The sequence below is a fragment of the Kryptolebias marmoratus genome, linkage group LG4, assembly GCF_001649575.2.
Source record: "Kryptolebias marmoratus isolate JLee-2015 linkage group LG4, ASM164957v2, whole genome shotgun sequence".
In the NCBI taxonomy this organism is placed as follows: Eukaryota; Metazoa; Chordata; class Actinopteri; order Cyprinodontiformes; family Rivulidae; genus Kryptolebias; species Kryptolebias marmoratus.
In genome coordinates, this window is record NC_051433.1 from 1,025,337 (window position 1) to 1,037,865 (window position 12,529).

At 41.8% G+C, this 12,529-nt stretch overlaps 2 protein-coding genes across 3 annotated transcripts in view; one reads left to right on the forward strand and one right to left on the reverse strand.

Annotated features, from left to right (window-relative positions):
• Positions 1–12,529, reverse strand: part of cenpp (centromere protein P) — a 56,822-nt gene that overhangs the window by 41,531 nt on the left and 2,762 nt on the right. For both annotated transcript variants that reach the window (XM_037975253.1, XM_037975254.1), the window contains exon 6: positions 8,416–8,512. In XM_037975253.1, coding sequence (XP_037831181.1) covers positions 8,416–8,512 — 97 coding nt within the window. The remainder of the gene's footprint in view (positions 1–8,415; positions 8,513–12,529) is intronic.
• ogna (osteoglycin, paralog a) lies at positions 2,206–6,427 on the forward strand (the record flags this gene model as incomplete). The annotated part of the gene is given in 5 exon segments (XM_017404788.3): positions 2,206–2,269; positions 2,501–2,665; positions 3,565–3,767; positions 4,052–4,144; positions 4,705–6,427. Coding segments are annotated over 5 exon segments (696 nt in total), but the record flags the coding sequence as incomplete, so codon positions are not given.

Here is a 12,529-nt window from a genome sequence, read left to right on the forward strand (position 1 = left end):
ATGGTCTCTGCTTCAGTTACTGATAGTTTGAATAAACTGTAATCAGGCTGCTTCGCTGTTTATGAACTGACACCTTTATTTAATGACTCTCTTCATTGTTTATTCAGTTAATCTAATTTAATCTCTTGTGTAATGACCCTCTCTAACAGATAAATCATTCAGTTCTCACTCTGTAAATTTCTGTGCCGTCTCACACCAAACAAACCAAACCCTAAATCAGCCCCACTAACACTCATCAGACCACAGAATCCTTTAAATCTGGATGAACCAAAACCAACATCTGGTCTGATTTGTCTCTCAGGAAATACTTACAGGAAAAGAAGGAAAAAAAAAACACACAAACAGTCCGTGTGAGACAACAAAACTATAAAACATAACTTCAGTTTTAACAAGCTTCATATGTAACCAGCTTTTTCCCAAATTTCTGTAGAGATTCCACATTAAACCACTTGAGCTCTGTTTACAAGATGAACTTTTTAAACTAAAATGGAGAAAGTTGTGTTCCTTCTCCTGGTTGTGTGCAGATCTGTCTGAGCTGATATTTCACTTTTTAATGGACGTTGGCACTCGAGCCACAGTGACAGGTCTTAAACCAAACACTGGACCGGTGATGATGCAGGACGGCCGTCTGGTTCCTTCTCTGCAGCTGAATATTCAAAGATGACTTTTGGTTGTAAACCTGCAGATAAAACACTAAACTTTGAGGCTTTTCTGTATATTTTTATTGATGATATAAATAATTCAGACACCAAAGTTTAAAGCTTTAAATTATCCGTCTTTCATCACACTGAAGGGTGGGAGATACCACTTCCTCCTGGATGTTTTTTAAGTCAGAGGTTAAAGGTCAACTTATGGTTTCTGCATCTTCTCAAACTAAAACCAGCAACTTTACACCCCAGCAGGAAACATGGATGCTGTTTGTGAACTGTGCCATCTTTGGGGGTTTTCATAGCTTCAACTAAAGTAATGGAAACAAACTGTAGGGTTGGCTGATGGGAACAAAGAGAGTAAAATTTAAAATAGTTTTTATATTTTGTTAAGTTATGTGACAGGAACTGGAACAGAAAGTAAACCAAGTTGTTGAAGCAGGAGAGGCAATAACTGAGTATTTTCTGGATGGGTTTGTGACGCTCCTCTACATCCTCACGGGCCAGGCTGTGGACCACAGCCTGTGGTTCTGCATCATCCTGGCTCTGCATGACCGACGCACCTGGCTGCACCTGTGACGTGTTGTAAAGTTCACGACATCCAAGACGAGACCCCAGATCCTGTTACGACCTGGCTCGTGATGGACCACAGTGTACCATTACTCTATGTACAAATAATTACAGCAGTAGGCTGTTTAGGCATTAGTTTAGGCGTGTGTGTGATTGTTTACTAGGCTAAAGACATTAGGATCTAATTTATTACATTTATTCTCAAAATGTCAGTCAGAAAGTCAGAAGGGAAACCAGCTTCAGTGGGAACTTAAAAGATGTTTTTACTGATATCTGCAGAAAAAAACTGAACTAAAGTTTGTCCAAAGGTTCATTACGACTCAGAAATCTACACTGAGTCACAACAGAAACAGTCAAACACATCTCAACACTTTCATGGTGCTCAACCATATTGTACCTTAAAAAAATACACATTAAATAAAAAAACAAAGAAATTTACAAACCTGTCTGTCAAATGACTGGACATGACACAACATTAGCCGGAGAAAAGTTCAGACAAAGAATTATTGAGATCCACCTCCATCTCAGAAATGTCACCAAGCTTCATCTCCAGCTCGATTACTGCAACAGGATCAGGATTCAGAGCAAAGGTCTCCAGAGGCTGAAGAACATCTGAATCTCTGCTGGGATCCTGATCAGAAATATGAAACCATAACACCTGTTCTGGCTTCCCATGACTCCATGACTGAGTACAAGATTTATGGCCTTCTCTAAAAGGACTTCTCATCCTAAAAGCCTGAACACATTCCCTCCACTCCACGTAATCCCAGGACCTCCTTCTGCCCTAAACTCTGCACTGTGGGCGATCGGGCCGCCTGCTGCCCGTCTTCCTGGCCCTCCGACGGCACCACAGCCTTCAGTTTGAAACCTGATCGTTTGTTTCTTAATTCAGCCTTCAGAGTTTCTTTTTAAATGCATCTCTATGTAACACCTTTTCTGAAAATGTTAAGCGTGTTATAAATATAAGTGCCTTGTTTTTCTCCTGCAGAGGGCGCTGCTTCCTGCTGATGAGCCTGACAGCGCCTCAGTGCCGGATGAAGGCAACAGCGCTGGTAAGACAGTCCAAAACATTGGCACCCAGCTACATACAGGAAGCTCAGAGGAACTTTATCTGCTGAGCATTCAGAGAGATGTTCTGAAGGACTCCTGACAGTGAGGGACTCAGAACCGAGCTGCTGATGGCTGCCCGGGGTCATAACCACCACAGAATCAGTCCAAGCTCTCTGACTGATCTCTAAGAACAGCAGATTACCGTGATGATTGGTATTTTGTGTGTGTTGTAGATCTTCCCACCTGCCTGCTGTGTGTCTGCCTGTCCAAGTCGGTGTACTGCGAGGAGGTCAGCCCAAACATGACCGCAGTCCCCCCTCTGCCAAAAGAGACGGCATACCTGTACGCCCGCTTCAACAAGATCGAAAAGATCAGCAGAAATGACTTTGGTGACACAGGTAGGTCTGAAAAGCTCTGAGCTGACTGGTGGGTGCCGGTCACACCCAGCTGTTGATATTTGGTATAAGAATAAAAACGTGTTTCCATTTTGCACCAATCCAGGCACTCATCCATGTATTATTACCTGTTCCAGGTACAGATTCCCATTAAATACAGATAAAACACAACCTGCTTGTGTTTTCAGACAAACCTTAAAAGGCCAAGTTATTTCAGGAGCATGGAGAACTGATCTGTTTACCTCCTGAGTTTACATGTTCTCCCCTGGTTCAGAACAGAAACATCCATGTTAGACGACCCCAAACTGTCCTGAGGTGTGTTTGAGAGTGAATGGTTGTTTGTCTCTAGGCTTCTCCTTGTGTTGGACTAAGATTTTCAGCAGCCGTTATGTTGTAGCATGTCGTTAAAGTGGACGTTCTCACCAGCTAAAGGTGCAGCTACTCCACTGTTAGGAGGGAGAAAAACAAAACATTTTTTAAAATATTCATAGTATTGTAGGCAGGGTCTAAATCATCATGACTTCCAAGGTGGTACAGAGTGGAGCTAAAGTAAAGATGAAGAAAAACGAAGTGGACCAAGACGAATGGGTGGAGATAAATCTGAAGAAACTGAGGCAGACGACTTCTTTTTATACCCAAAACATCAAGTGATCAAAGTTGTAAAAGTACAACTTGGTGGAACTGACCTGGTGCCGCTACTGGCTAATAAAATAAAATAAAAAACAGTAATGCTTCAAACTGGAAGTCAAGCTTTGATGCCTGCAGAAGTTTGGGAGCTAACAACTGCGAATACTTTAAATATATAGAAAGTAAATTAAAACTGTCATCTACTGCCTGTAACAATGATGAGTCATGATTTGTTAAATGTTCGATAAAGGACTGATCCTGTGTTCGGTCAACAGTAACTCTGAAGAGGATCGACTTCACGGCGAACCTGATCTCAGAAATCGAGGATGGTGCGTTCTCCAAGCTAACCCTGCTGGAGGAGCTGTCTCTGGCGGAGAACAGACTCGTCAAACTTCCAACCCTCCCCACCAAACTCACGTCCTTCAACGCCAACAACAACTTCCTGAAAACCAAGGGTGTAAAGGCCAACGCTTTCAAGGTACGTCATTACCAACCAGAGGCTTCCTTACATTACCACAGCTCGACTTTGACCTTTGACATGAAGCTGGTGTCACAAAATATTAACATACATTCAGACTTGTGGCTTCCAAATGTTTTAGTTCTCAACCCACAAATTAAAGACAAACTGTCACTGATTGAAATCCACAAACACTCACCTACATTTTAATTTATTTAGGACTTCTGCTTTACTTATCAACAGTCAGTTTTACACGAGAACAACTGTTTACCACATTTTTTATGCTCATTTTTCCTCCATGGCAGAAACTAACCAAGCTGACCAACCTGTACCTGGCTGACAACCAGCTGGAAGCGGTCCCGTTCATCCCAGAGACTGTTCGGATCCTACATTTACAGGTTTGCTCAAAGCATGAGAAAAATACAGTTTGCCTTCTTTCAGTTCGAGGGTTTAAATATCAGGACAAAATAAAACTGATCTGGTCTTCATCGGGTTCTAAAATCATTCAAATCCAGTGTAGAAAAACTCACAACAGATTCCACCGTGTCATTATTTGTTAAACAAAATGGTTCTCAGAGGAGTTTGTGGTCGACTCAATGACTGCAAGGAGCCCAAACCATCAGCCCTCCACCGCCGTGCTGACAGCTGCAGTGCATTCTGGGTAAACATCTGTCCTCTGCTCTGGTTCTGCTCCAGAAGTCTTCTGGTTCCTTCAGATGAACCTGAGTCGAGCTGCCATGTTGTTTTTAGAGAGAAGAGGCTTTAACCTTTGACCTTTGACCTGCTAACTGAGGCCTGTAGAGTCTGAGATGGAGCTTGTTTCTCTGAGAACTGCACGGTCTGACCTTTGGGGTGAATTTGCCATCTTAAATGTTTTCGGTGGAACCTGTTAGGTGTTTTTGTTTACTTCAGGTTAGATTCAGGTTTTTAAAACTTTTACCTTTTTTTCTTGTTTCAGAACAACAACATCACTGACGTCAACAAAGACACCTTCTGCAAATCCAGCGACACCTACTATCTACGACTGAGTCTCTCTGAGGTCCGCATGGACGGAAACCCAGTCGTGCTGTCCAAGTATCCCGACAGCTTCACCTGCATGAAAGTTCTGCCTGTCGGCCGGTACCGCTGACGAGACTCGAACTGTACTGTAGCCCCTCTGATGCTGACGGAGCAGTCCTCCTGCAGCAGAGTACTGAGGGGTACCGTGACATCCTGGACTTTGGAGAGCTGGTCCCACAGTGGGCATAAAGATTATTTACTTCAGTAAACCTGCAAACACTTTGCTTCAGTGTCGGGTCAAAAAGAAACGGTAGAACTTAATCCAAACATCCTGGAGTCCCGTAACGCTCCAACTGAAAGGTTCTTTCAGCTGCATCCAACTGACAAAAGAATATTCTGTTTTAATACGCCTCCTGTACAAATTTATTAAAGAGAGAAAACTGCAGCAGTCATTATGACACCAACAGATTAATGTTTTTTACCACAGAAGCCTGATTCGTGCCCTAAACTTAGCAGATGTTAGAGATTTCTTACTGGAATTCTGCTTTTTGCCTTAAAATACAAATGTTTCCACCAAGCTTTATTCACTAAAGACTTAAAGCACACTGAACATTTTTACAAGTTCAATGCCCAGAATGAGAAGGGGTGTCTAAACTTTGACAGTTTATTGTTTCCTTTTGACCTGATGCTCCTCTGCGTGAATAAATCTGCATCTGACTTTTAAAAAAACACAAATCTGTAAAAACAAGTCAACAGGTTTGTTTGTAACTTGTGGTTTTTCATCCCAGCAACAATATGTTGATTTAAACAAATCATATCAAATCTCAAAGGGAAAGGTTTTATTTTAAATACATTAAACCTTCACAGATAATTATTATGAACCTCGCAGCCCTGCAGGAATGCATATCACCCGCTGCCTTTCATGCCAGGGTTTCAGACGAAGCGTGTGAGATGAGGATGACTCTCAGCTACTACCACACCCAACTTTGGCTCAATATCTGCAATACTGTAGGAGTTAGAGCGTTTAAGGTCAACTGGCTGTGGCAGCCATCTTGAATTGGGGTGACTCTTAAAGACGTTCATCCGGTGATCATTTCTGAGTGACATATAAAACCAAACTAAGACCTGTTTTCTTTCATTCATTAAGTGAGTGACATTAAAATCAAAGAGCTGTCAGAGTAACTTCCTGTTTGCAGACGATAAATCAGGAAGTTTCTTTAAGGACCTCGAACTGTTTCACAGGAAAGACCCGTTTAAGTGATTTAAGTCATACAGAAAGAATACTTGATATATGCATGTTGATCTGTAGTCTTATTGTTGTGGAATGACCGTGTAAACATTTTAAATCTTTCTTTTGTTGCTTTAAGGTGATCCCAACTAATAAAATGTTCATGTCTGACACGTCTGCGTGACCATGCAGACAACCGTCATGTTTTATAATTTATACAATCCAGTAAAGTTGGACTGGACAACATGTATCTATGATCTATAGTAATGTGAAAGTTACTCTTTGGTAAATGTTCGCCTCTGCAGTTTCTTGCTTTGATGAGACTTTTTCTCTGCAGTAATAAAGTAAAATCACTGCAGAGGTTATAAATGATGTGAATAAGCAGTGTAGAAAGATGTGGATGTAACATGGCTATAATTAAGGATATTTTAATAAACTGTTTTTAATTACAGTGCCTTTGGCTCGGTGTTAAAAGTGTCTTTGATAAAAATATATGGATAAAAACAGTTTTAGTATTTGTCCAAACAACAAACAACTAAAATAGATGTATGTGGATGTAAACGATGCCGTGGACTGAGAGAACCACAACCTTCAATCTGGACTGAAACCTGCAGCTGTCCACATGGACGAGACAAATGTCTTCTGGAGAAAGGTCTGATGGTCAGATGAGACAGAGACTGAGACAAGGACGACGTTTGGAGGCGTCAAGGTGAGGCTTTCAGGCCTCAGAACACTGAACCAACTGTCAGGCATGGTGGTGGGAGCATCATGCTGTGGTACTGGAACTTCAGCTTCACCTTAAATCAGCAGCTGGACCGTCAGAACTTAGACACAGATGAGTCCAACAGGACCATGATCCCAAACAGACCTGAGAACTGCTCTCTGATTGGATGAACCATTAAACTGCTCTCTGATTGGATGAATCATCAAACTGCTCTCTGATTGGATGAATCATCAAACTGCTCTCTGATTGGATAAATTATCAAACTGCTCTCTGATTGGATAAATTATCAAACTGCTCTCTGATTGGATGAATCATCAAACTGCTCTCTGATTGGATAAATTATCAAACTGCTCTCTGATTGGATGAGTCATCAAACTGCTCTCTGATTGGATGAATCATCAAACTGCTCTCTGATTGGATAAATTATCAAACTGCTCTCTGATTGGATGAGTCATCAAACTGCTCTCTGATTGGATGAATCATCAAACTGCTCTCTGATTGGATAAATCATCAAACTGCTCTCTGATTGGATGAATCAGGCTGACATTAACCTTCTTAAAGCTCCGCCCACAACCGGAGTGTAAATTTATGGCCTCTGAAACCAGGAAACCAACCGGTTAATAGAAACTCTGCCCAGAAGAGAAATGGATCTATTTCAGGGTGTATGTATACTTCTGACCCTGTCCAGATCAGAGGAAATCCACTGATTATTGTTTTTAAAACCACTGAAGCTGTTTGTTGTAGAATCAGTCTACCCTGGAAACAGAACGCCTACGAGTTAAATCTCAACAAAAACAACCTAAACTTATCTGATATAAACAACCAGGAAGTTAAAGTGACGTCATGATAATATTATTAACTAAAAAACGCTGGAAGCAGACACTCAGATCATCTCTGAGCCAAACTGATGGGACACAGCAGAAAGAATAAATCTGAAGCCAGATAAGAACCTCGGTGTGAAGGTTCGAGTGCCTGTGTGGAGACTAGTTTGTTGATGAGAAATGTTTGTAGTTTGGGCCTTTTTGACTCCAACCATCATTTCCTGCAGCAGAGACCTGAAAACAAGCACCAAGATTCTGCTGCCTAATCATCTATAATCCTGCACATTTCATTCTGTCTCGTCTCAGTAAAGTTTTGTCTGTGTGTCGGTGAAGTCTGCATTACAGAAGAACAGTTACAACACAGAAAAGATGCACGTTAAGCAAAATAAAGTGTTTGAAACACTCATGGAAAATGTTGTTTAATTCAGTTTGAGCGCAGCCAACTTGGCTGGACGGCACTTTCTCTGAGTAAACAGCAGAATATGTTCCATCCTGCCTCAGCCCAGTCCCACCCTGAAGCTCACTGCAAACACAAATAACACCTGCTGGTCTTTTCTGCACCTTGTTAACCATCTGTGCAACATTAGAAGGGCTTTTGGATCAAGTGGCAACAAGAACCTCTGAACCAAATGACACCAGGTTAACAAAATCAGGTTTGCTCAGTTCTGCACCTCCGAACGGCCGTCAGGCTCTAAAATAAAACCTGAAGTTAGAAACAGTAGAATCTGGTTTCCTTCTTAAAGAACTGAAGATGCAGGAAATCTGTGGCGATCTCAGTCGTCCTCTGGTTCTGTTGGTTTCACGAACAGAACCAACAGAACCCAACAGTCTGAGAGCCTCATGCTTCCATCAGAGACTGAAGATTAAACGTCCCAACAAGCAGGTTTCTTCACTTACCTGGAAGTGCTGAAAGGTTCTGGTCCGATCGTCGCATCTGTCTGAGAAAGTCCTTAGAGTCCTGAAGAACAGCAGAAGGTCATTGTTCTCCTCCAACCTGGATTACAACAAAACCGTTTAATTAAAGTGAGCAGAAGCTGCTGAAACACGTGAAGCAGAGCGACACCAGAACCTTCAGATCTGCTTCCAGCCTCTCCTTCCTTCTGATGTTTGGACATAATTTGTCTTCAAGGAGGAATTCTGGCCTTCTCAGTTCATTTAAGGTTTGCAGACATTCATCACTGCAAAGGTTGTGTTAATATCTTACCTGCTGTAAAAAGCTCTTTGAATGAGCTCAGTTGGAGAAATAGAGACTGATGAGCTAAAGACTAGTCTGAACGGGACTGAGACCAAACTGGATCACTGCCGTCTTATTTCTGTCGCTTACTTTATTATTAACATGGAAATCTGTTCAGAAACAGAGAATTAAACTCTGTTCCTCCAAGAGCTTTCTACAACAGACCCCACCTCAAAATGTCCAAAATATTCATTCAAATCAAACCGTTATAATAACAGCCAAAGATTTTAAACTCTCCTAAAGTACTACGACTAATTCAGACAATTTCTGCTTTATTTTAAAGCAAGGCATTATTTATAAAAGTATTATTTAATGGATCTTTCTTACTGAATGAGACACATTTGATTTAAAACAAGCAGAGTGAGGTCTGTACCATCAGAGGAGACAGAAGTGTCGTTCATCAGATGAGTGAAATGTTTGGGTTGTCTGAGTTTTCTGCGGGGGCCCGGGGCTACGCGGCAGCCGGGTTAAGTTTCCAGAGCTGATGGAAACATGGCAGCAGGCTGCCACATCCCACAGCTATCAGAGGTTTGATAAAACGCCGCGCAGGGGTTATTACTGCAGACATGCTCACCTTTTTTTAATTAGGAAAGACTTCTTTAATCATGGAGACAGATGCTTAAAAACACATTTTAAATCAAGCTGACATCAACAGTCAAAATACTTCTGCATCAAAAACTCCAGCAGTGTTTCCAAACTGAAAGTTGTTTAAATTACTGTCATGTTTGTTAGATTTGTTGAAACATTAAAGGTTTAAAGCTCCAAACAGGGCTGGGTTTTAACTGAACTCCACTGGTGTTTATGGGGGGATTTTCCCTGGTTTTAGTGAATTTCATCTCCAAAACTCCTGATGAAGATATACATTTAGATGGAATTTTTGTTTTTCCAAAGCTGAGGGAGAAGATTCGAACGTTGTGATGAAACAACATGAATAGAGATGTTTGCTTTAGTCTTTATGGACTGAAGGAAACATGAATCCTTCCAGACGCTCCAAGCTGTCATAGTTTCTGTATTACCTGCATATGATAAAGGTTTAATTGATACGATGCTTTATTTCTCTGAACAGCAGGAATCTGATCGACCAGCTGGTTGAATTTAAATCATCTGAGAGGTGATTAATGAGAACCTGCTCAGGATTTAATACAACAAATCTGATGTCAGGTTAAAGAGTATGAGTTTTGTTTACGTTTTTAAAGCAGTAAACAAGTCTGACAGGATGTTTATTCAGTCAGCACAGCAGCAGGTAACATCTGTACGGAGTCTTTGTTTCTCTGGGTTTCCTTCCTGTCCTCTCAGACCCCAGCCGGGTGAGGAAGATGGCCGCTCGTCCTGAGCCTGGTTCTGGTTCTGGTTCTGCTGGAGGATTCTTCCTGTTAAAACAGAGTTTTTTCTCTCCACTGTCGCCTTCATACTGCTCAGGAAATGAAGATTCAACTCAGTCTGCTGCTTCCTGAGATGAAAAACCTTTCCTGTGAAGGTTTCTGGACAGAAACTTTCAGACTTTATAAAACTTCTCAGGTCTCTCAGAGACCTTCTCAGGTCAACTTCTCAGGTTTCTGTCCTGACCTGAGACGAATCTCGTTGTGACTTGATGTTTTTTCACATTTGTCTTCCAGGTTAAAACTGCTGCTCTGATCTCTGCTCACCTTCACCTTGTTTGAAGTCACAAAACAAGGAGTAAAACTTTTGTTTAAAGTTATCACTTTGTGGCAGCACAGGTTTAAATAAAGTTCAGAATTTTGTCACAGTTTTGTCTCGGAGCAGAACTATCCATCCATCCCTCCATCCTTGGAGATCCCCGGTGTTTCCAGGCCAGAGAGAAGAAATAAACCCTGCAGAGTTCTGGGTCTGACCCAGGTTCTCCTCCCATGGGGACGTCTTCAGGAAGAACCTCCTCAGCTGACTCCTTTCAGTGAGGAACAGCGGCTCAACTTCGAGCTCCTCCTGGCCTGATCTCCAAGGCTGAGCCCGCTTGGATCCAGGATCTGGTTCCTTCAGTCCTGATCCAGACCTCCGGACCACAGGTGAGGGATGGAACGTAGACGGATCAGTAAATCCAGAGCTTCAGCTCCTTTAGCTCCTTCACCACAGCAGACCGGAGCAACGTCCTCATTACTGCAGACGAGTCCCTGATCCGTCCTCCCATCATTCAGGAACAGGTCTCTCAGAGTCCCAGATACCTGAACTCCTCCACTCGGAGCAGAGACTCGTCCTGAGCTCAGACACAACTCTTGGTTCAGAGTTCAGTATTCAGCTTCCTCGTTACATTCAACTCATGCTGCAGTTAAAGCACCTCATAAGAAAACATAAAAACTAAATTATTTTCCTTTTCTTTTCCAGAGAAGTCTCCCATCAGCTCAGATATTAGGTCATCATTTTAAGCATCGATCCCCAGGATTCAACACACCGACTTCGGACAGAACGAGTCGGATCAGAACCATCTGTCTGGGACCAAAATGCTGACAAAGAAATTCAAGAATTAAAATGTCAAATATTTGGTTGTGGATGTAACCTTTCCAGCTGTCCTCTCTTCCACAGTAATAAGCTCCAGGGGTCGTCAAGTATCATTTGTGTCCAGATTTTCATTTGTTTGGTAGTTTGAAGCTTTAGGACCGGGGAACTGCTTTCCCTGGAACTGGCTGCTTGAAACTGAATCTCTGCAGGAATTTTACTGAAGAAAGTCAACAATATTTTATTAAAACATCAGGAAAATGTTCCAGTTTGTGAAAGAGGGCCTAATATCTCTGCTTTAACGTTATAAAGATGCTTGAAGGTGCCCATAAGGTTGGAGGTTTGTCTCCCATTGATTCTAAATGAAATAAAATGTCTTTTTTTATGTGTTTGTGTTATTTTACAGCAGTGGAGGAGTGGTAGAGACACGTCTGCAGAAATATTTCTGTTGAACATCCTAAAGAAAGAAAGTTTAAGGAGTGAACTGCAGAAACAACCAGCTGTCCTCTGACCCACAGCTGCCTCCAGAAACAACAACAGTCTTTCTGTAAGTATTTAACTAGATTAGTTTAACAAAGATTATCTGTCTGAGCTGGACACACACACGGCCTGACAAGGCAGCAGTGTGTTGAATCATTATCTGCAGTATTTTTCCATCTGTTGGGTGCCAGATTCTGCAGACTGGGTCATACAATCCAGATGTGGTTTGGCTTCAGATTTAGAGGAGAAGAAGAAGAAGAAGAAGAAGAAGAAGAAGACTCAACATTCAGCCCCAAAACAATCTGGAATCATTAATGGTGTTTTATAAACAGCAAATCAGAGGGTTGTTTATCATTAAACATGACGTGTGCTGACACAGAAACATCAACTACACAAACTAAGAGGAGCAAAACACGAGCTAAAAGCTACAAGAAACAAAATGCTAATAACTAAAAGTAGCAGACTGTTAGCTGAAAGTAGAAAAGGCAAGCTAAAAGCAGCAGAACAGTAGCTAAAAGCTAAGAGACAAAAACAGCCAGTTTGTTGAAGCAGATTTCAGGGAGAAAGTTTTTGAAGGAACTGAACAGATCTCTGTGTGTTTCTATGGGGAAAATATTTGTAAATGATTTGTATAAAAGTTAGAAAAACGTTCAACTTTGAGTTAAACCAACATGTCCAAACAGCAGCAGGAAGAGAACAGGTGTCACTCATCCTAATAATGCCTCAGTGCTGCAGAAAAAGGTGCGTCCGAACACCTGAAGTCTGACCTGCTGGACCTGAACAAGTCAAAACCTCTGAAGAGCATCCGGGTCAGACAACAAGTCTTCACCTAAACAGACTGCTTCT